This window comes from Crocuta crocuta, unplaced genomic scaffold, assembly GCF_008692635.1.
Source record: "Crocuta crocuta isolate KB4526 unplaced genomic scaffold, BGI_CrCroc_1.0 scaffold16, whole genome shotgun sequence".
In the NCBI taxonomy this organism is placed as follows: domain Eukaryota; kingdom Metazoa; phylum Chordata; class Mammalia; order Carnivora; family Hyaenidae; genus Crocuta; species Crocuta crocuta.
This window is the reverse complement of record NW_027531893.1, coordinates 2,943,689-2,967,141: the sequence shown is the minus strand read 5'-3', so window position 1 is coordinate 2,967,141 and position 23,453 is coordinate 2,943,689. Positions and strand designations below refer to the sequence as shown.

The window sequence follows — 23,453 nt, the reverse complement described above, 5'->3', positions numbered from 1 at the left end:
TCTTTTCACTTGTAAAATTAATTTTTACAGAAAATTACAGAAAGTTCCCAAATCCCCTTCATCTAGCTTCTCCTAATATTCACTTTTCACGTGTCCATGGTACTTTATCAGTACTATCAATACTAAGAAATTAGGGCCATGTGGTGGCTCAGTCAGTTAAGCGTCTGACTCCTGATCGGCTCAGGTCATGGTCTCACACTTCGGGGTATCGAGCCCAACATCAAGCTCTGCACGGACAGCATGGAGCCTGCTTAGGACTCTTTCTCTCTCTCAAAAGAAATAAAACTTTTAAAAATACTAAAAAAATTAATATTGGTATAATATATTTGCTTACCCAAACCCCTTATATGGATTTCATTAGTTTTTCTAACATTTTTTTTCCTGTTCCAGGATCCCAAATTGCTTCTAGTTATCATGTTTCTTAGTAAGCTTCTCAAATGTGTGGCAGTCCCACAGCCTTTCCTTGTTTTTCAGGACTTTGACACTTTTAGAGAATGTAGATCAGTTATTTGGTAGGATGGCTCTCAATTTGGAATAGGATTGATGTTTCCTCTGATTAATTGAACTTATACATTTGTGGCAACAAGTCTGCAGAAGTAATGTGTTTCTCTTAATCACTTACTGAGAGTACTATTGACTGGGCTTCTCCACCATGAAGTCACATTTTTCCCCGTGTAATAATGACTTAGGGGAGTGACCTTTACATTGCTCCTAGAGTATTTTTTAAAAGCCTGATTAGCATGTATAAACATATAAAACTATACATAGAAAGCACTGTCCTGTTATAGCACCATTATTTTCATAGCTGTTTAATACTTGCATTGTTAGGATACGTTTACACTAAAAATTAATATTAACTTTTGATCTTAGAATGTCATAGTAGCTTGGATGTTTGGTGTTAAATGCAGCCACAGTTTCTTCTGAACAGAATTTAGCCACATTTCACATGCTTTGAGCTTGACTGTGGATGTATACAAAGATGATCAGTAGGTGGTCTTTAAAAATACTGTTAATGCTAAATAATTACTACTAAAGCCCCCAAAGAGGTGGAATTTATAACTTAAGACATGTAGTGAGATCATTCTTTTGTACCTTATTTCACGTGTCACTTGACATAAGTTCCCTTTAAGTTTCAAAATTCCACAATTCTAAGGATCATTGTGTGTGAGCACCTGCGTGTGCATGTGTGGGTGTGTGTGGGTGTGTGTGGGTGTAGATGTGTTTGTTTAACAGTCAACAAGATGAATGTAGGCAGGAAGTGGCCTTGCGGTGCCCCAAACTACCGTAACTGCATGCTGTTTTAAAATATTCAACTCTAGGGGCGCCTGGGTGGCTCAGTCGGTTAAGGGTCCGACTTCGGCTCAGGTCATGATCTCACTGTTTGTGGATTCGAGCCCCGCGTCGAGCTCTGTGCTGACAGCTAGCTCAGAGCCTGGAGCCTGCTTCAGATTCTGTCTCCCTCTCTCTCTGACCGCCCCCCGCCCCCCGCTCACGCTTTCTCTCTCTCTCTCTCAGAAATAAATAAAAACATTAAAAAAATTTTTAAATATTCAACTCTATTTGTGCCACTCAGACAAATGATTCCCTACCAAAGCTACATTTTTAAGGATCACAACCTCATGTGTTTTATTAGTGAGCTATTGACAAGTGGGACAGTCCCTGCTGAAATTCATCGGATGATATACTCACTATGAGTGGTCAGTATTTCCTGGGAAGACCTGCCTGCTACTTAATATGTGGCAAACATTGTTGTAATTGGTGTCCCTGTTATTGGTAAGTGAACATCAATGGAAAGTTCTTCTTTAAAATATCTCTGTAGCCTCCTGCCTCTTTCCAAGCACTACTATTTCTGCTTCAGTCTACAAATAATAAGTTTGCCCCTTCGAAATATGAAACAACCTTTTCTAGTTGCTGTGACTGTTGCTCTGTCACTCCCCAAACTGATCCAGATGCTTCGAAACACGAAAGACCCCGTGGTCGTGCATTCAGTTCCAATTCCACACTTCTTTGTTCACAAATCAAAAAGAACTGAACTTTTTCAAATATCGAAACCTATAAATTCATTCTTTCTTTTCATTTGCATTCACATCTACCCTCTGGATTCCATCTGCAACCCAAACCAGCAGTGCTGAAAGACCACAACAAAGGCTGCTTTCCTGGGGGTTCCCAGCTCACCGGAAGTGGGAAGCATCCGTCTCCTCACAGTCTCCATCTCACTTCATTTCCAGACCCCATTCCACGGACCCAGACATTCATATGCATTGCTAAATTGGGAATACAGGGTACCTTTCAGAACAGACTCCAGCAAACAGGATCACACTGGCCCCATCCTAGTTAAGTAAGAGGCCATCTAGGTTAAAAAAGAGAAAATTGCATATTAGTTCAGGGATTTGGAATGCATGAGAAATATAGAAGTATTCCAAATATTGATGTCATATTAATAAATTTAATAGAGTAGAACTAATTCATCTGTTTATAATTTGTTGCAATTTCCCCTTTTCCTGAGTTCACTGGGGACTAGCTTAATAGTCCCAGGTAGTATAATATATGGCCACTTTTCAGCTGATATGTAAGGAAAGAAACACACAATTGTGTTATCCTATTGATGGCTCGTTATTAGGTGGGTCCTAATTGGTTACACGTAAGACTATGAATTTCAAACACAAATAGCAAGTCAAGCTGTGTTTACAATTCTGCTACCCAACACCAAGTGCCATTATCCCTTAAAAGCCATTAAATTAAAAACCTATTTATAAACTCTCATTAAAACAGGAGCATCAAACTTTGAAAAGGACCAATTTTTAAAGCAATCTTACTAGCCATCCCTCCTGCACAAAGTAGGATGACTTTGCTAGTTACTCATTTGCATTACAATTCAAATGAAGGGAATTGCATAGGTAAAGTTTATTCACTGCAAATGTTTTATTAGAACAAACTGTAAATAAAAGTAAAAGTGCCTCCTGCTCCTCAGTAAAAAAAATATTTAATTGTATACGGTTTCTTTAAAAAAAATTTTTTTTAGGGGCGCCTGGGTGGCTCAGTCAGTTAAGTGTCCGACTTTGGCTCAGGTCATGATCTCACTGTTTGTGGGTTCGAGCCCCGCGTTGGGCTCTGTGCTGACAGCTAGCTCAGAGCCTGGAGCCTGTTTCAGATTCTGTACCTCCCTCTCTCTCTGACCCTCCCCTGCTCACACTGTCTTTCTCTCAGAAATAAATAAAAACATTAAAATTTTTAAAAATTTTTTTAAAAATTTTGTTTGATGCTTATTTATTTTTGAGAAACAGACAGAGTGAGAACGGGAGAGGATTAGAAAGAGACATAGACACAGAATCTTACACAGGCTCCAGGCTCCAAGCCAGACACAGGACTTGAGCTCACAAATCACAAGATCATGACCTCAGCTGAAGTTGGAAGTTTAACTGACTGAGCCACCCAGGCACCCCAACTGTATACTGTTTCTTAAAAGAACATCTACTGAGTAACAAATTTCGTAAGTTTTTAAGGGGATAGAGCTTACAGACTTATCCGATAAGAAGTTTTCAACATTGAAGAAGCTTAATTCATTGTCATGATTCTGAATTTGTGTCATTAGAATGAACCAAGGATGAAAATCATGATTCCAGAATAATTCTGCTGATTTCAACCCACTTCCTATCTTGATACTCAAACACCATCCACTCTGAACTTGAATGGCCATGTTTTCACTCAGTTCCCAAATGTGGCAGCTGCTTATCTTTCTACTGGAACATTTACTCCATCTATTCCCTTTTGATTATGTTTCCACTGATAAACTACAAACACTGTGAACCCAGGGCAGTATTAAGTGACTGGGGTGGTCCCTCGTCCCTTACAGCCCTCAGAAAGAAGAACCACATGTGCCGGCATCCTGATTTCAGACTTCTGGTCTCCAGAATGTGAGACAATGCATTTCTGTTGTTCTAATCCATGCAGTTTGTCACGGCAGTCACAGAAAACCAATATACCTTTAAAGGACCTATCAGGGCTTTTCTGATTTTCTGTCCTTTTACTGTTCCATTTTAAATATTATTTTCTAGGGACATCTAGGTGGCTCAGTTGGTTAAGCGTCCAACTTCGGCTCAGGTCATGATCTCGTGGGTTAGTGGGTTTGAGCCCTGTGTCGGTCTTTGCGCTGACAGCTCGGAGCCTGGAGCCTGGAGCCTGCTTTGGATTCTGTCTCCCTTTCTCTCTGCCCCTCCTCTGCTCAAGCTCTGTTTTTTTGTTTCTCTCTCTCTCCCTCTTTCTCTCTCTCAAAAATAAATACACATTAAATAATTGAAATATTATTTTCTTCACTTAAATAGGTATTTTTAAAAATATAATCATGACCCATACTCATGGAAAAATCTTTAAAAAAATAAGTAAGAAGTTTGTTTCTCCTTCTTCATCTCTGGCCTACCATGCTTACTCTCCTAATAGAGCTGCTGTTCAGAGTCACCTGTGCATCATCGCAGCAATATATAGGCATAGTCACGCATATATAATATTTAGCATTTTTTTTACTAAATAAGATCCTGGTATACGTAATGTCCTGCCACCTACTCTTAATAAAGTATCTTTTGTACCTCTCCATATCTTTACTCTGTACCCTTCTTTTCTAAGAATTAGAAAATATTCCATTACATGGATATTATTTAATTAGTTCCCTATTAATGGATACTTGAGTTGTGTCAAGTTTTCTGTTACTATACAAATCACTCTAATAAATTTCCTTAAAGGCTTTATAAAGTATTTCTGTAGGATAAAGTCTTACCAGAATAATTACATTTGCAAGATGTTTTCAGAATGCCTCCCATGAAGGATATAAATCTCCTTTCATATGAATTTATAGGCATTCCACCCTTTTCTTAATGAAAAGGTTCAGTTTTAGGATCAATGTGGTGTGTAAAGAATGATTTCAGGTGGATTAGGCTGTAATTATTTATTGCTAATGTATACCTCAGTTAACTTTCTATAAATGTTCATTAGATGTCTAATAATGTGAATCACATAAGAACTATTCAGTATTTTATAGCTTGCTGACCCCAATACAAGGAAAGCAGTTGTTCAATTTAGAGACAATGTGAAGATAAAAAATAATTCATTGCTTTTGGAACAAGATAGTGGAATGAACTCCTCAGGAAATTTATTTCTTTCTTTTTTAATGGAAATATAATGGACATACAATATTTTATTAGTTTCAGGTGTACACCATAGTGGTGCGATATTTTTATACACTACAAAATGATCCTCATGATAAGTCAAGTTGCTATCTGTCACTTTATAAAGTCATTACAGTATCATTTACTATATTCCTTGAGCATACATTACGTCTTCGTAACATTTATTTTATAACTGAAAATTTATACCTTTAATCCCCTTTACCTATTTTTCAAGTCCCCCAATTATTTGTTTCCTGTATCTATCAGTCTGTTTCTGCTTTGTCTCATCTGTTCATTTGTTTTGGTTTTTAGATTCTACATATAAGTGAAATCATATGGTATTCGTCTTTCTCTGACTTATTTCACTTAGTATAATGTACTCTAGCTCCGTCCATGTAGTTGAAAATGGTGAAAGCTCATTCTTTTTTTTATGGCTGAGTAATATTCTATTATATATTTATATGATTTATATAAAATTATACATATACATATTTAAACATACATACATATTGGTTCTTCTTTATCCATTCTTCTATCAATGGACACACAGTTTCTTTCATACCTTAGCTGTTGTAAATAATACCACAATGAACATAAAGGCTCATGTATTTTTTTTGGATTGGTATTTTCATTTTCTTTGGACAAATATCCAGAAGTGGAATTACTGGAATTTATGGTAGCTCTATTTTTAATTTTTTTTTTTTTTTTTTGAGGAACTTCCATAGTGTTTTCAATAGTGGCTGCACCAGTTTACATTCCCACCGGCAGTGTTCAAGGGTTCCCTTTTTTCGACTTCCTTGTCAACACTTGTTATTTTTTGTCTTTTTGAGAATAGCCAATCTGACAGGTGTGAGGTGATATTTCACTGTAGTTTTCACTTGCTTTTCACTGAGAATTAGTGATGTTGAGATATTTTTGTGTGCATTTTGACCATCCATGTATCTTCTTTGGAAATACGTTCATTCAAGTCCTCTGCCCATTTTTTAACTGGGTTATTTGTGATTTTTTTTTTTTTACATTCTGTTATGTGAGTTCTTCATATATTTTGTATATTAGCTCCTTATTGGATATATGATTTGCAAATATCTTCTCCCATTCAATAGGCTGCTTTTTATTTCATTGATAGTTTCCTTCACTGTGCAAAAGCTTCTTAGTTTAATATAATCCCTTTTGTTTATTTCAGCTTTTATTACCCTTGCCTGAGAAGACTGGTCCCAAAAAAATATTGCTAAAACCAGTGTCATAGAGTTTTTACCGATGTTTTCTTCTACGAGTTTTATTCATTAATAAATTCAATTATTTAATTCACTTTGAATTTATTTTTATATTTGGGGTAAGATTGTTCTCCAGTTTTATTCCTTTGCATGTATCTATCCAGTTTTCCCAGTACCATTGATTGAAGAGACTATCATTTCCCCATTGTATATTTTTGCCTCCTATGTCATAGATTAATTGGCCATATATAGATGGGGTTGGGGGGTTCTGTCCTATTCTATTCTATTCTATTCTATTGATCTGTGTGTTTGTTTTTGAGCTAGTACCATACTGTTTTGATTACTATAGCTTAAAATATAGTTTGAAATCAGGAAACTCTGGCTTTGTTCTTTTTCAAAATTGTTGTGACTATTTGGGGTCTTTTGTGATTCCATACACATTTTAGGATCCTTTAGGAACCTAATTTCTGGTCGGAAAGAACAGTCTTGATATAGACAGAGACTCTGCCTCCCTAGGAACAGTGCCAGGATTGTCAGGGTTGAGAAGTCACTACTGGCTTCCAGGAAAAAGCAGCAGTCCAGCGGAAGAGGGAGAAGTGGGTAACTCAGAAGGATCTGGGTGCCATAGGGAGTGAATGTGCAGTTTTAAATTTAGATGGGCATTTTTTATCATTTTGTAAGAGAAGGAGAGCATTGTTTCATCTTAAAGGGGTGATTCCATGGGGCCAGAAAAGCAAGTAAGATTTAAAAATACCAACCAGATCGAATAGTCTCTAAAAAATGCCAATATCACATTAAAATGAGAAATACTGCTAATTCCTTTATGGCTAAACACGTTTTTAAGGAATTAAATAGGTTTCTAGAAAAATTGGACAAGAAATAGTGATCATGGATTCATGGATGGGGTAAAACCAAGGGCACCTTAAGATTCTTCTGTTAATCACTGCAACATTTCATGAAAAGTTAGTAAAATTTTAAAATTGTATACTAAACATATATACTCTACGCATGTTTGAACAAGGAAATAAATCCCTGATAATTATCGCATTGAATTCTGGCGAGAGCTATGACAAATCCAGTCAGGAATTTGTGAAACCTCCAGCAAAATGATGTAGTCTAAATGTAGAGCTTTCTGGGGCTAAGGCCATTTTAAGCAACTCTGCTACATACCACCTTTTCTGTGTATTTAGACTCTGAGGCTTCAAGAGATGACACTTAAGACCAAAGGGCTGTCATTCATTTTCCTGAAGATGCCTGAGCCTGAACAAATCACTAATCACCCCAGTGAAGGAAGAAATGAGAGATGCTAATGAATTCTTTCTTTCAAGATAGTTTAAATTTTGTTACTAGTTAACCCTTAAAAGGGTTAAGCACTTTTAACATCTAAGGCAGTACTCAAAAAGAGCCATATGGCCCGAGAAGAGTAGGTTTCACAGACTCTTAGAGGAAAAGAGAAGTTTGTCTGCGTATTCTGTCTCCACAGTGGTTTGACCAAGGATGAGTCTGTTTCCCTTCCATAGCAAGATGCACAGAGGAGGACCGCCCAAGGTTGACACTGCATCTCTGTAGCCTCATCTATGCCCTGGGCTCTTTCAAATTCCTGCTCATGACTGCCTCATGGTCACAACAGGGCTGCTCCCCCTTCAGGCTCACATCTGCATTCCAAATAGAATCAAGACATGGCCAAAAATGTGCGGCATCAAGGAGGCAAAGCTTATGTCAGAGAAGCAAAACTTCTCTAGAAATCCATAGCCAATTTCCACACTCACTTACTAATTTTATTTATTTTGGCTAGAATAGGGTTGCATGGCTAGGTCTAGCTACAAAGAAGGCTGGGAAATAGAATATCTTTTTTTTTTAATTGCTAGATAGATTGCTCTGCACAACAAAACAAAGGTCTTTCTGTTTGAAAAGAGGAAAGGAGAAAGGGTATTCTGTAAACACCTAACATTGCTGCTGTACTTAAGAGATCATTTAATGCAGTGCCCACCCTTTTTTTCTTCCACCCTTCCTCATTTTATGTTGGGAATTGTAGATCAAGTGACTTACTCAGTATCATACAGCCAGTTCATGGCAAATCTGGAACCAAAATTTGGAAATATGATCCCTTAACACAGTGGTGCTCTTCCCAGTGTGTATGCCACTATTCTCTTATTTCATAAACTCTGCACAGAGCCCACCCAGTTATACGGATGCCATTTTTCTTCTCCTCACTCCCTCAACTCTGTCTCCAAACTCAGGTCTGTATTTAGCCATATGCTTGCCTCATTCAGCCTCAAGAGTAACATTGTTTGGCTGCAGCTGGAAAATGAACAATGTCCACGTCAGCCGGCTGCTTTGGCTTTCCAAAATAGCGAAGACTTTAACTAAAGGGTTAAGATTTATGAACTGCAAACAAAGATTAACTGCTGAGGAGAAATTTGAAAGGAAACACAGAATACAATAGAATATTCTTTGACCTAAACTACAGAAAAGAGGATATGACTAAATTTCATTTACCTTAAAATCCCCCTCTCTGTCTCCTACCCTCTGCTATGTCTATCTTTTGCAATGTCACTTGGATTCCTGTGCTATCTTAGAATTTACTAGAGTAGGGATGCCTCGGTGGCATTAGTCAGCTAAATGTCTGACTCTTGGTTTTGGCTCAGGTCATGATCTCATGGTCTGTGAGTTCAAGCCCCGCATTAGGCTCTACACTGACAGTGCGCAACCTGCTTGGGATTCTTTCTTTTCCTCTCTCTACCCCTTCCCCACTCTCTCTCTCAAAAATAAATAAATAAACTTAAAGAAAAAGAATTTCCTAGAGTCATGGCTGTTTAGTTACACCCAACATGTCTGACCTACCAACTGTTACAGAACAGTAGCCCATGGAAACCTCCATCTGAGGCAGCAATAACACCATGCCAGGTAATAATTCAGACACAAAGACAGGCCGAAGTTCACCCAGTCTGGGAGTGGTCACTCAGTCTGCCCCCCACTCTGCTTCTCTTTGTTCTACATCATGTTTACTTTTATATCAAAGGCTTCTATGTGGGATCCTGGGTATTCAGAAAGTGCAAACACTGAACTATTTTATTTTATTTTTTAATTTTTTAAATGTTTTATTTATGTCTGCAAGAAAGAGAGAGAGACAGACAGACAGAGTATGAGATGGGGGAGGGGCAGAGAGAAAGGGAGACGCAGAATCCACAAAGCAGACTCCAGGCTCCAAGCTGTCAGCACAGAGCCTGACGCAGGGCTGCAACCCATGAACCACAAGATCGTGACCTGAACCGAAGCTGGACACTTAACTGACTGAACATTTTAAAAGATTACCATGCTCTATTGCCGTCCATTTGTTTCAGAAGCTTTGAAGTCAGAACAAGCTTCCGTATTATTACAGTAAACTTTTTCTAAGCTGCAGCTATGAAGATAATTAGAACAAATGAGATGTAGATTTCAGTACAGGATTAGGAAGACGCTTCTGACAATGAGCTAGACTATGCCACTTGAGGTCAGGGATTTGCATTCTCAGGGTGGCACTTTGCACGTTCTAGGTATTAATACTTTTCCACTTTGAAGATGCATTCAAAAATGCTTAGGACCACATTATGAATTAATTGTTCTGCCTCTGAGCAGGAGTTTGAAGTAGACAAGCTCGGAGGTGCTATCTCAAGAAAGATTCCATGATTTGATCATTAAAATGTAGATTATCAGGGGCGCCTGGGTGGCTCAATTGGTTGAGCGTCAGACTTTGGCCTACGTCATGATTTCCCTGTTCCTGCATTCAAGCCCCGCATCGGGCTCTGTGCTGACAGCTCAGAGCCTGGAGCGTGTTTCAGATTCTGTGTCTCCTCTCTCTTTGCCTTTCCCCCACTCGCACTTTGTCTCTCTTTCTCTCTCAAAAATAAAAATAAAACATTAAAAAAAAATTTAATGTAGATTGTCAGCATATGCATTCCTTAAAAATGGCTTTCTTTTTTTACTGATCAGATAAATCCTTTTCCTGCCTTATCTGATGGCCTTTCTTCTTCTCATAATTCTCATTCCCTGATTTTTCTCATTACTCATTCAGTTCAGATGTTGTTACCTCAGAAAAGCCCCTGTGACTAACTTACCTCAAATAGCCCAAACCCACTCATCAGTGACTGAGCTAGGCCCCCCACATGACAAGCCATCAGCGCATTGTAACCGTACATTTTTCTCTGTGATCGATCCATGTCAATTACATGTTGGGCTTCAACAGAGAGTAGCTGAGACTCTGTCAGCTGTGGTCTGGACTTTCTAATGCCTTCTGGGTGAATATTAGGATTTGTCCATAAACACACACACACATACATACACCAGAGAGACCCCAAACAAACCTCAGGCAGAGGTTTATCTAAATCCAGAGTTTTGGAAGTGTCTCAACATTATTTGCATGAATCAATCTACTGTCTATTTATTACCAATCTGTCTGTCTATCATGATCATCATCATCATCATCTACCTATATCTATACACATACATAGATATGCAGTGAAAGGTATCTTTTTATTAAAATATTGAACACAACATCTCAGTCTGAAGTGCGTGAGTTTAAGTGACTTGGTGGCATGTTCATGGTGTGTTTCACATGGCGTATGTTGTTTGGTAACAAAGCATTTCTTTGGTTGTTTTCTTAATCACATGTCTTAGAAATCTCTCCTTATTAGTTAGTTCATTTATGTCTCTCCTTATGCATTACATAAGGGTTTCAGTAGACTAGACTCTGAGAAGTCTGACGGCAAGGCTATGGAGTCTGTGATTTTTTTTATTTTAGTATAAACTTTCCTCCAAAAGTAGCTGAACTAATTTGCAATCCCATTAACAGTGTATAATATTTCTCATTGTCTTCCCTAATGTTTAATGTAAACATTTTTTGCAATCCCATAGATGCTTAATGTCATTTTTTTCTAGCCTTATTAAAGGTCCAGCTTGCACCAAAGATAAATATATAAATAGATATCACACACACACACACACACACACACACAAACACATCATATATAGATGTTCATTGAGATGAAAACTCACAACATTATTATTAACTATGTGATATTTTAATTGCTTTTTTATAATGAGCACTTTAATACAAATCATTTTCCTACTCTTTAATCAGTATTCTAAATCCCAGTTTCAGTCATGAATTTAAAAATGTAAATATGTATCCAAATCAAGATATTAAGAAGTCTGAACATCACCCTCGTTCCTTTTGATCCTTACTCTCCTGGACCTTCTCATATGAGATGTGGAAATCTGAGTTGGATCTAAGGATATGTGAGAGGGTGAGGGAAGGTGACTAGAAATTGCTCATCAGAGAGAGTTACAGAGCAAAGAAGAAAGAGGTCAAACCAATTATTTCTCTCCATTACTGAGAATTTATGATATGAAGTGGGAGACAATTAAGCCTAACCCATTATACATTCAATAAATATTTGCCTACTATATGGTAGGGACTTGGTATACGTGTGAGTGAAATAATTATTTGCTCTCATGGAGTATTCAGCCTAGTGGAAAAGACACAAATAACAAATTATCACCAAATGGTGAAGGGTGTGAAGGAAACAAATGGGGATGACATAGACAAGGGTGAGGCTACATGATCGTGCTAGAGTTTCGAGAAGGCCTTGCAGAGAGCTAAAACACAAAAAGATTCTCTCCAGGAAAAATGAGAGGGAAAGCATTCCCAATGGAAATAATAACATTTTTACCGACCCTAAAATGTGATAGACTGAGAGAGCCTGATGAGAAGGGAGGCAGTGGAATCAGGTGAGGGAGGAGGGAGGGACACAGGCCAGGTATAGGTACCAATACCTTATGAGAATAAGCTAAGGGATCACTTTGTAGTGTGTACACATGTTGAATTGTAATGTCCATATTTGCAATGCATATAATGTTATATATCAATTTTCCCTCAATAGAAAGAGAGCATGCATGTGCATGAGACAGAGTAGGAGGGAAAAGGGAGAGAGGAAGTAAAGAAGTAAGGAAAGGAAGAAAGAAGGAAGGAAGGAAGGAAGCAAGGAAGGAAGGGAGGGAAGAAGGGAGGAAGGGAAGAAGGGAAGAAGAACAAGTTAAGCAAAAATGTAAATGTTCTGTCCCGCCAGAGCAGAGGAGAGTTGAAGAGAGATTTTGGAGAGCCAAACTGCTGCTTTCCACGGCACGTGTCAGATGAGAGAACGCATTGCTTTGTACATATCATGCCTCTACAATGATATTCACTGCAGTGAGATGTTACCTACTTTTAGAAATACATGAACATGTTTTGAATAAAATATATATATTTGATTCCATTTCTGGCATATCATGGGTCCATAATAACTGTGAATTAAAATGGAATTTATCTTTTAATTCTCCTCAAATATTTCCCATTTTTTCCCATTAATGGCTTTTTATTCACTTGATATATGGTCTTCAAATATAGTATGTTTTTAATAAATCAACAACACAAATATGTTTTTAAAGTAAAACTTGCATCCTTTTCTTTAAAAACTGATCGAGCAATAATAATGTCAGTGACAGTGTTAATGCAATAATGAATATTAACGCCAAAATAAAGATTAAATTGCCATTTGAATTTATATTAGTCCCTCAATGCAAGTAGTTACTTCTAGTACAAACAACTACTAATAAGCCAATACCATGAGAAGGTAAGCAATTGCTCCTTTTTATCTGTAAAGTTTATTTGGTACAAAAAAGTCTTATTCTTGAGATTTCATTACTATCGGTCATGTTAATTACAGTTAATTTCTATCATTTTAATGCAGGATTGTGGTTTGCTGATTCACCCAGAGGAAGCCTGTGGGTTACAGCCTGTTTCCTCTGACTACATTGAAGCCATCTCACAGCCTGAACTAAAGATCTGTCCATCTGGCGACACAAAAGGTGACTATTACCTCGGATATCACTTCACTTAAAAAAAAATTCTTTGATATAGATGAGTATATGCTTATTTAAACTATCCTTATACAAAAAAATCAAGGTACTATAGGACTTTTTCATTAGTATGAACTGTAACACATGTAATTCATGCATTATCTTAAGATGTGAAATTTTTTGATCAGTTGCTTTTCTCTTCACCCTCTGCTTTTTGCCTCGTGAATCCATATTCATCTACAGATATCAGCCAAAAAGTTACTTGTACCAGAAAGCCTTTCTTAAGCCTCTGATTTGTTTCTTTATTATACATTTTCATAGCACTCTGTGCTTTTCTTCCATGCCAGTTTCCACAAATATTTCAATGCTAAGTATGTAATTAATTCTTTGATGTCAATCTTCCCAGATTGTCAACTGCACAAGGACAGAGAGTCTGACTTGTTCACACTATCAATTCACTTAGCACTATAATTTCTACATGGTGCATAGATTATGTGAGCCAAAGAACTGCCTAGTTTTAAATCATTTACTTTAATTGAAAAATAATCCAAGAGAATGATGGCTCATGTCTCCCATATATTGAGCATTAATAGAAGCAGGAGAATCACAATGCAAAATTGGAACTACAGTGTTGAATGCTGCTTGATTCTAGAACAGACCTGGAATGAGACACCTTGGTCCACTGTCCACTTTCCCTGTATCTCTCCTTCCTCAGCCCTCTTCTTTCAGTGGAGACTAGTGGGAGCAGTCCAAAGGTGGGGACCAAAAATGCCTCCAAAATGATAAGAGGAACAGGGAGTATCTTCTCTGAGATTCCTAGTTGCCCATCTGGCCTCATGACCCCAAGCCTCCCTTCATCTAAAAAGTCTAAGAAAACACTCAGGAGCTTTTCTACCCTTGCCGTGAACTTCACACCACAACTTGAATGGGAAATGAGTTTCACAAATGAGCGGTACAAATTGCAATTTGGCATGCACAGTTAACAAGCGTGGGCATATCCCTGTTCTTGAACATGTGTTATAAATAATAAATTACAGTCGCTGCATAGGGAGGGATTTACCCATTATGACATGTCAGGTGGTATGATTTATGATTCTCAGCTAAATGAGATATATACTCTCACATACAAAGGAGACACCCATGTGTCTAGTTTAGGATTTTTTTTTTTATCGGATGACATTTTATGAGAATCATAAAACAACTTAATTCTGTTCCTCCTATTGAACCAAGTCAAAAGTTCATCAACATAAAGTTGAAGATACGGTACTGAGATTCCTCAAGAAGTAGTATCTTTTTCTGTTCATTAAATTTGCTGTAACTTTTGCCAGGCCCTGTCATGAAGCTGTCTCCATGCCTGGTCCTTAACAGGAGAGGCTGCCTTTGAACAGGGACCTTCTGGTCACTTGAGTAGCCAGACTTCCTTAGAGAAGACCCCAAAGTTGACTCCCCAGTCAAGCCCATGTCCCCTTAGCCTGACAATACCAGGCCTTGTAATCTGACCCTTCTAGGCCCCCATAATCTGGCCCTTCCTCTCCCCCACCTCCTCCCAGTCCCCTGGTTTCACTTCAAGTCCATAATGCTGCTGCAGGGCTCCACACCCCTGTCCCTGCTGTCCTCTTCTCCTAAAAGTCTTCTCATCTTGGTCCAATTCTCCCGACGCTGTATTCTCCTCTCCAGGAAGCCTCTTCTTACCACCCCACCCTCTGATTAGCTTCTCTGCTGTGCTCTCAGAATACTTGAGGCACATGTCTACCATGGCACTTATTTCATTGTGTTTCAAGTGTTTAATTTCTCTCTCTTTCTCCAATCAGTAGTGTTCAAAGTGAATTGATGCATCAGAGCAAGGGGATGGAGTGGCATGGAAAAGTCTCCAAGATGAAGCCAGTAAAGATTAAAATATATACATTTATGTCTGTCGATCATTCTTATTTTTGTTGTATAACAAACAATACATCAATATAGGAGTATAGATACATACACGACAGTGGGTGTGTATTAATATAGTGAACGTGTCTTAGCAGTTAGTTTTTAACGATGACTGACCTAGATTGTATGTTTGTCCAGAGCAGAGATTGTCCGTTAGTCATCATTCAGTGTCTAAGATGATTTAAAAATGATTGCTGAACTAAATCCAAGATCCAAGCCCTCCTCCTTCCCACGGAAGACTGTGAGCAGTCAGGGCACAATCCACCAGGGGTACCTGCTCCACCCTTACGGTCCTAAAGATCTAAAGATTCCAAACAAAAGAGTGAGATCATGAAGAACAGTTTGCAAGAATGAATTTTTTGTTGCCAGAGATGATTTCCTCCCGTGATGGTGGGACTCCCTCCTGCTGAAAGAAGTTGTCACGGTGGACAACATTGGGAGGAAGTTTATTTAGGAACTCCAATCTTAACTTGCATGGCCATAGATTAGTTCTGAAATCTTATTTTCACAGCACATTACAATTATTTAGCAGAACAGGATTTGTTTTTTCATCTTGCCAATGAAATGATGGTCTACATGTCTTTTCAATAACACTAGCTAATATCATTTTGCGTGACTTGTTTTTGTATTTTTAAGTTGATTTTTAGCCTTTAGAAAATAATCTAACTATAAGACACAGCCTAAGAATAAAAGTTTTTGCTTAAGAAAGAGAAAATAATTCTAATCTGGAGAAAGAAGAAATTTATACAATGATTTTTGAATGCTAATTACCTTGGAGGAAAATAACTCCAAATGCATTTTATGATATATCAATAAAAAAATTTTATCATATTTTATTTGTAGCAAGGGAATATGACAGCTTATACTTGAGTAGTTCTAATGTTGAAAATATGATGTATTTTTTTCTTCTTAAGTGAAAATTACTTTATTTTATAACAGTATAGAGTCAGGAATTAGTGCTATCTATATGATTTTACATCTCACTATGGCCCTAAGTCACAGAGTTGAATTTCTTTGTGTCAGCCAATCTGACTCATTTGATGGCTGAAATCTAACTTGCATTAAATATAAAGCTATAATTATAAACCAAATAACTTCTCCCAAAAGTGGTATTTATTCCTCAGAATGTCATTCCCTAAAACATATGTCATACTCTATTTCAGAAATCACAGCTTTGATTCATTCAGTGTTTAAATACATAACATAGAATTTATGTCTCTCTTTTTGAAATTTTAGTTAAGAGCTGGTATCATTTAAAATATCAAGAAACTCTAGTCTTGCAGATGTTATACAGATGTCTAATTCAAGCAGTGTTACTAAATCACAATAAAAAAGGGGGGAGACATTTTAAACCAATACAAAAATGCAAAGAGTTATGACTGTATAAATATATAGTAGTATGAACCATTGGGGCCAAGATTTCAGAGACCCAATCAGGAGTCCTTTTGAAGTGCATGAGATTTTATGCCCACAAACTAATGGTACCCATATTTGGATTTTTGTGCATGCAATTGGCCACTTATTTCTTCAGCTTTAGAAACAAATGGCCAAAGAAGACCTCAGCTTGTACAAAATTAGCTGTCAGCAAGGTTAGAGGGGGAGAGAATGTCTGGAGAGAGGATGTGTGTGCCCTTAAGTACTCAGGGATCTGATGAAAACAGAGACCTTCAAAATATTAAATACAATCTCATTAGCAGAAACACATTTATGTCCCTAACATACAACCATCCTATTAGAAAGAAAATTAACAATCTTTTTTTAAACATCGTTTCCATCAACACATGAACCCACTAACTAAATTCAGCTTTGTAAAATAAGGAAATTCGTTAAAACAACCTGTATGTGGGCTTCCCTATAAGTGCTACCAAAGAGACCGTTGGGCCATATTTCATTTTCAACTGATGATTTTGTGCTGACCTAGCCGAACATGACAAAAGGATCAGAAAATTGGAGACTCCAAGACCTCAGTCTTGGGCCAACCTGTCATTAACAGCATCATCCCATTTCTATCATTTAATTCTTGGGACCTCAGTTTACCTCATCTGGAAGAGAGGAGGGTGGACACAAGATCTAAAGCCAATTCTAACTCCATTCAAGAGGATGCCTACTGGACACAAATCTTCGTGAAGATGTGAAGATCTGAAGGAATTGGTTATTGATTACAAACCCTGTGTTCCAGGGCACAGTTAGAATTAGAAGCAAGTTATATTCTAAATGAAAACCACGGAAAAATTACAAGATGGAAGTGGATGGAGAAACAAGCATTTTTGAGGATAGTCTTCATTTTGTCATTCAAAACCCAGCACCTCTCCATCCCCTAGTAGCACTGCTCTTCTCTACATTTGGAAACTTCGGAAATGCCTTTTACTGAGCAGACCTTTTTCTCTCCTATATATAATCTTTTGTGGAGGCCACTTACTTCTTCAGTCCCTATTGTCAGGGCTGACTTGTCAACTGACCCCAAAGTAATATCCATTCCATTTTTCCAAATCTTATCTATCCAGAAGACTTGATTACATTACACATGCTCTGTGACAATTCTGACCTCCATGATGCTTTCTTTATTCTGAACTACCATGGCTTACTTAAGGTGGGGGTGGAGGAGTAACATATAGTCACTCATTGCTGGGTAGCTGGCACTCTGGCAGGTGCCATATATATATTTTCCTCATAGAGAGAATATTAAGTAATTTTTTCAAGTTAAACAGTGGTTCGCAACTGTGGCTGCATATTGGAATCACCTGAAAGACATTTAAAAAACACCGCTGCCTGAGTTCCATACCCAGTGGTTCTGATTAAATTGGTCCAACATATGATCTGAGCATGGGGATTTTAAAAAGCTTTTTAGGTGACTCTAACACGCAGTGTTAAGGTCCACAGAGCGAGCTGGAAGCAGAGCTCAGGTGTGTGTGTGTCTCTAGAGCCCAGATTCTTTCGTATCACACAGATATTTTTACTCAACTATGCCTTTTCTTATGTTGTCACTATTTTACATGTATAAATTGTAACTCTCTAACCTGATTATAAATTTTTGAGGTCTGGCATTGTAGTTAAGAGGCTTAAATATGTTAATATATGAAAGTGCTCAGAATATCCCCAACCTCTGGCAGGTGCTATGAAACATTAACTATTTTTTTTAATTATTATATTTTAACATCAACAGCACCTAACATCTTGTAGGGTAGATACTTCAATAATACATTAGGTTAAGATCCTCCCAGAGAGTAAATATTTTCTTTCAAATCACCCAGTTCTCTCTTAATATACCCACACATTTTCTTTCCTTTTCTGTGATCAACTAGCAGGCCATAACTAAACCTCCTCTCATATTTTATTATTTCTAACTATTTCCACAAACATTCACACAATTCTGACACCCTTGAGGTCACGTAATGTAAGTGCACTGTATTCATTGCCCAAAAGTAGAGAGATTCTTCCCACTAATGTCACACCAGATACTTTTGTTAGCAGAACCACAAATCAAAGCCAGAATGGACAAAGTTGTTCATTTTTTTTTCTTTATAACTCAAAAAGTAGCTGGGAATATTTGGCTCCTCGATGTTTTCAAGAGAAACATCTAGTGGTAACATAAGCAAGACCTTTAGGGTAGAGCATGTGATTGTTGGAGACATCAGGCATTCTCCACAAAAGGTATAAATAACCACTCTGTATTCAGTGTTCTGGTTCAAACTCCATTTCTGAAAAGATGAAGAAGGAAAAAACAAAAAGAATCATTTCTTGATTTTTTTCTAATTGTTAATCAACTCACACTAAAAGCTGAAGCATTTTGAATACATAACTTTACCACTAAAATCGAAAAGATCTTAATGCATTGAGAATATCCATTTACTTATAAACATTTACTAAAGCTTGTGACCTACTTTGTGTCTGAAGTCAGCTAGTACCAAAGATAAATATGATATTGTAATTATGCTGGGTATATTAAATGCATTATCTCACTCAATCTTCCCATCAACCGTGTGAGAAGAACAGTACACACCTCATCTAAGATCTGAAGAAATGAAGGCAACAAGACTAGTAAGAGCTGAAGAGATTCACACTAAAAAGGTCACCGATCAAATTAAAAGCAATAACTAGTTATCAAAATAGCGAATTATCAGTATATTGAAGTAATTCTCTTATGCCTTGACCTTCTTGAAAGCAGGGAATAGATCTTTTTTGGATTGCTAAGCCAAGCATGTATTAGGCTAATAAAGATGAGTGGTCAATTGCCTCAATGTCAGTGACTTCCCATCTACTTTGTTTCTATTAAGTGCCTAGAGTACTATTTAAAAATAAGTAAAAATTGCATAGTACCCAATCACTTAGTTTTTTGTAAGGATGCAGTTTCACAGAGCAGGACCATACTTGACTTCAGCATGGACTGTGTTCTTCCAGAACATTTGTACCTGTTGCAGTTCTGTTTGCTTGGCAGGGGGGCATGTGTCGCTCCACAGATTTATGCAAGAGTAGTCTTCTCACTGTGATATTTATAATGCTGTTCCATAACTGAATTCTAAAGTAGCTTGCAAGCTGTAATTTCACTAGTAGAATCTGAACAAAGGTTTTGCTGTCTATTCCAGGCCAATGGATCGTGCCTTGCCTTAGCTGCTCAGACAACAGGACCTGTGACTGGAGAGAGATAACATGGCAGCCTCAGAACTGCCAATATGGTGTTCTAACTAAGCCTCAACTCCAGCGGTGCCTGGGGGGAAGGAAGGTAGGTTCTGGATCTGGCAGGGCAAGCCTTTAATTTCCCACACCTGCATCACCAAAAGCCACACTGTTGTATTCAGTAGACCAATTCCCGCTCTCCTACTTTGCAGAGGATAACTAATTGAAGGCAGTTTGGCTTTTGGAATCATGGGTAAATGTTATCATAGGAGAGCCTTAATGATTCTTGCTCAGAATGCTCAATTATTTCCAAATAAGTCTACTTGACAGATGGAGGATATTAAAGTCATGTCCTGTGCTGACCCAATTCCATGCTGGTTTTTCTCAGCACAAATTGGTAAGCGCTTGCCACGTCAGCTGACAGATGGCAGTTCAGAGCAGCTGGCCCAGTCAGCTGCAGCTCTCGAAGGGCGCTGCAGTGACGGCGGACATCTGCAGCTCGCTTGCGCAGGCACTAAATTGTTCTTGCATGTAAGACTCACTTCTGTCGCAGCTTACTGAGTGCATGACACACTAACCTTCCTGATCTTCTTTCACATTCCCGGGCAGGTCTCAAACGGACCTCACTAGGCTGCCTTTCCTTTAGTGAGGCTTCTAAGCTGATTGTTGGACATGCAGTGTCTTCTTATAGGCGCGCTCTGAGTAGGTAGATTCCGGCAGAGCCCTTGGACGTGCGAACTGGGCACATAGACTGAGATGCTTGACTAACGTGAAGTAAGTAATTCTTACCCAGATTTTCAAAGTACTTTTTATTAGCTGGACATTTCCTTACAAACTGTTTGTAAGCTCTCACATATGGGAAGACTGACTTCCAAATTGATTTTTTTTTTAAGTTCTATTAATGCAAAAGGAAAAGAGCACTGGAATGAATGTATGCCAGTTTTGCAGATTAGGCCTATGTTCAGACTTTCTATTAGCAAATAATTTAAAAAGAATGACAGGGGTGAGGGGCAGGACAGGCGGATGGAAATCTTCACGGTGATTCCAATGCAAGTACACCAATTTTCATGACTGAGAGTATCTCTAAAGATAAAGCATTAGTATCAGTTACTTTTAAAAAGGAAAAAGGGCGGAGGGGGATACCTGGGTGGTTTAGTTGGTTAAGCGACTGACTTCACCTCTGGTCATGAGCTCATGGTTCTTGAGTTCGAACCCCGCGTCAGGCTCTGTGCTGACAACTCGGAACCTGAGGCCTGCTACAGATTCCCTGTCTCCCTCTCTCTCTCTCTGACCCTCCCCTGTTCATGTGCTGTCTCTTTCTCAAAAATAAATAAGCATTTCTTAAAAATTTTTAAAATAAAAAGGAAAGAGAAGAAACCCAACATTTAGACATTTATTGTCAGTTAATATTATTATTAACTGAGAATTGATTGCGTGCAGGGAACTGTGTGCTGCTAATTTTCATACCTTACATCTGACCAAACTGTAAGCTTCATGAGGACAAGGAACATGTCTGAATCACTGACAACCGCTCTGCCTAGCACAACTTTTTAATACGTAATAGTCACTTAACAGGTATTTGTAAACAAATAGGTTAAAATCTGTTTATTTCAAATCACAAATCTGTGAGGTAGATATTGTATCTGTTTTCTACTTAAGAAATTTAAAGCTCAGAGAGGTTGAGTAATTATTCCATGATCACACATGTATGTGTGGCCACTACTCTGGCATTTTTAACTGCCAACTTCGATAACTCAACATCCACATCTTAGAAATGCAGGGCTGGAAGCAATGAAAATAGTTGTTGCTGTAACAGTCAGATTTCTCTAAACTTTTCCAGAATACTGTTCCGACCTCAGAATTTAGAACACTCAGGAAAATTCCAAGATGTCACAGTCTATTAACCTGAAAGGCAGTAGATGTTCATTTAAGTTCATAACTAAATTCCATGGCTTTTGACATGACACATATTGTTTCCTGGGCTCATTTTCTTCCTCTGTAAAAGAAAAGAAGCCTACATGATCTAATCCTATGCTGTAGATTAATCAGCTTTGGAGAAAGCTAAAAGCCTTTCTCCTTGTCTTAAAATATCATAGACTGGGTGGCTTAAGCACAGATTGTTCATATCCCATAGTTCTGGAGGCTGAGATATCTGAGACCTGGAGGCCAGCAGGGGTGGGTTCTGATGAGAGTTTCTTCCTAGCTTCCTTCCATTGGCTGCCTTTCTGCTGTCCTCACAGGGCAGAGAGCTCTAGTCTCCTCTTCTTCCAAGGACACTAATCCCATCATGGAGGCCCCACCCGCATGTCCTCATCTAAACCTAATTACCTTAACAAATGTTCCACCTCCTAATACCATCACTCAAAGGGGTAGGGTTTTGGCACATAAATAAACTGGTAGCAGGGCGGGGAGGGGGGTGGTGGAGACAAATGATAAGTCTTTGCTAATTTCAAGGTTGATTATTACTACAAAGTAATGATGAGAAAAAAAGGAAGATCCCTTTTTCTGCCTGTTTGGGAGAGAGAACAGTTGCAGACTCTGAAAATAAACCCGATGTGCAGATTAGGTGCTCCTGGCAGAGACCAGCTGGCTGGCTGCTTAGCAGTGAGGGCTTCTCTTAGAGATTCTCTTAGTCCTGAGGCCCCATTCAGACCTTCGTGCTCAGAACTCCAATTCATGAGTACACTGGCTTGGTTCTCAGAGTCTGACTTGTTTACCAGGATGCTAACGTATTCCATGCACAACAGGGGAGCATTGTACATTCTTAGCAGAGGAGTGACACAGCCAGAATTAGAAACATCATTCTGCAGCAGTATGGAGACTGCCTATGGGGAGGAGGAAACAGGTGCTAGGGAAGCAGAGGCTGTTTCATGGAAAAATTCCATCATGCAACATTGACAAGTCAAAGAAAGTATAGATTCTAAGTATAGATTTCTAAAGAAGTACTGATTTAAAGATAGTATATATTCTATAGTATATGTAGAGAATAGTGCCACTGATGTAAAAACTAATACACACTTGCAAACATGCCTATATACACAGAAAATTTGGGGGAATAACACAGTTAAGAATGATTACATAGGAGTGCGCCTGAGTGGCTCAGTTGAGTGTCCGATTCTTTTGGCTCAGGTCACAGTCATTCGTCATGAGATCGAGACCTGTGAAAGGCTCAGCGCTGAACACAGAACATCTGGATCTCTGCCTCTCTCCCCAGCTCTGTCTCTCTCAACAACAACAACAACAAAATGAATGATTACATAAGTGAAGGAGAGTCAGAGAAGGACAGGGTGGTGCCGGGACCAGCTACATATTTTGCGAGACCCAGGGCAAAATGAAAATGCAGGAGCCTGCATTCAAAATTACTAAGATGCCCAAGAAGGCAACTGCAGAGCAATGGCACTAGCACAGACCCTCCCGCTGCACGGACTCCGTGCAACACCCAGGCCACGTGCCCATGAAGCCAGCTCAGGTAGCAGAACATGTTTGGTGAAGGATGAAGAGGTCTTTTAAAATACCTGTCTGATTTTCTTTCTTTTTTTTTTTTACAATGTGTGCATATTTTTTAATCAAAAAATCTCTATTTTAGAATTTAAATCAGAACTAGGGCAGAGGCAGTGGAAATGCAAAGGAGAGAGACCCTGAGAAAGAAATTTTATGTTCACGA

The 23,453-nt window shown here is 38.4% G+C and overlaps 1 protein-coding gene and 1 long non-coding RNA gene across 4 annotated transcripts in view; one reads left to right on the top strand and one right to left on the bottom strand.

Annotated features, from left to right (window-relative positions):
• The window catches only part of LOC144239283 (uncharacterized), a 36,621-nt gene that overhangs the window by 1,267 nt on the left and 11,901 nt on the right, over nucleotides 1-23,453 (bottom strand). Inside the window, exon 2 of the long non-coding RNA XR_013337363.1 lies at nucleotides 2,176-2,350. This is a non-coding gene — a long non-coding RNA (uncharacterized LOC144239283). The remainder of the gene's footprint in view (nucleotides 1-2,175; nucleotides 2,351-23,453) is intronic.
• CPED1 (cadherin like and PC-esterase domain containing 1) overlaps nucleotides 1-23,453 on the top strand; it is a 245,015-nt gene that overhangs the window by 209,733 nt on the left and 11,829 nt on the right. For all 3 annotated transcript variants that reach the window (XM_077773325.1, XM_077773326.1, XM_077773327.1), the window contains exons 16-17: nucleotides 13,141-13,258; nucleotides 19,759-19,895. In XM_077773325.1, the coding sequence (XP_077629451.1) occupies nucleotides 13,141-13,258; nucleotides 19,759-19,895 (255 nt within the window). The remainder of the gene's footprint in view (nucleotides 1-13,140; nucleotides 13,259-19,758; nucleotides 19,896-23,453) is intronic.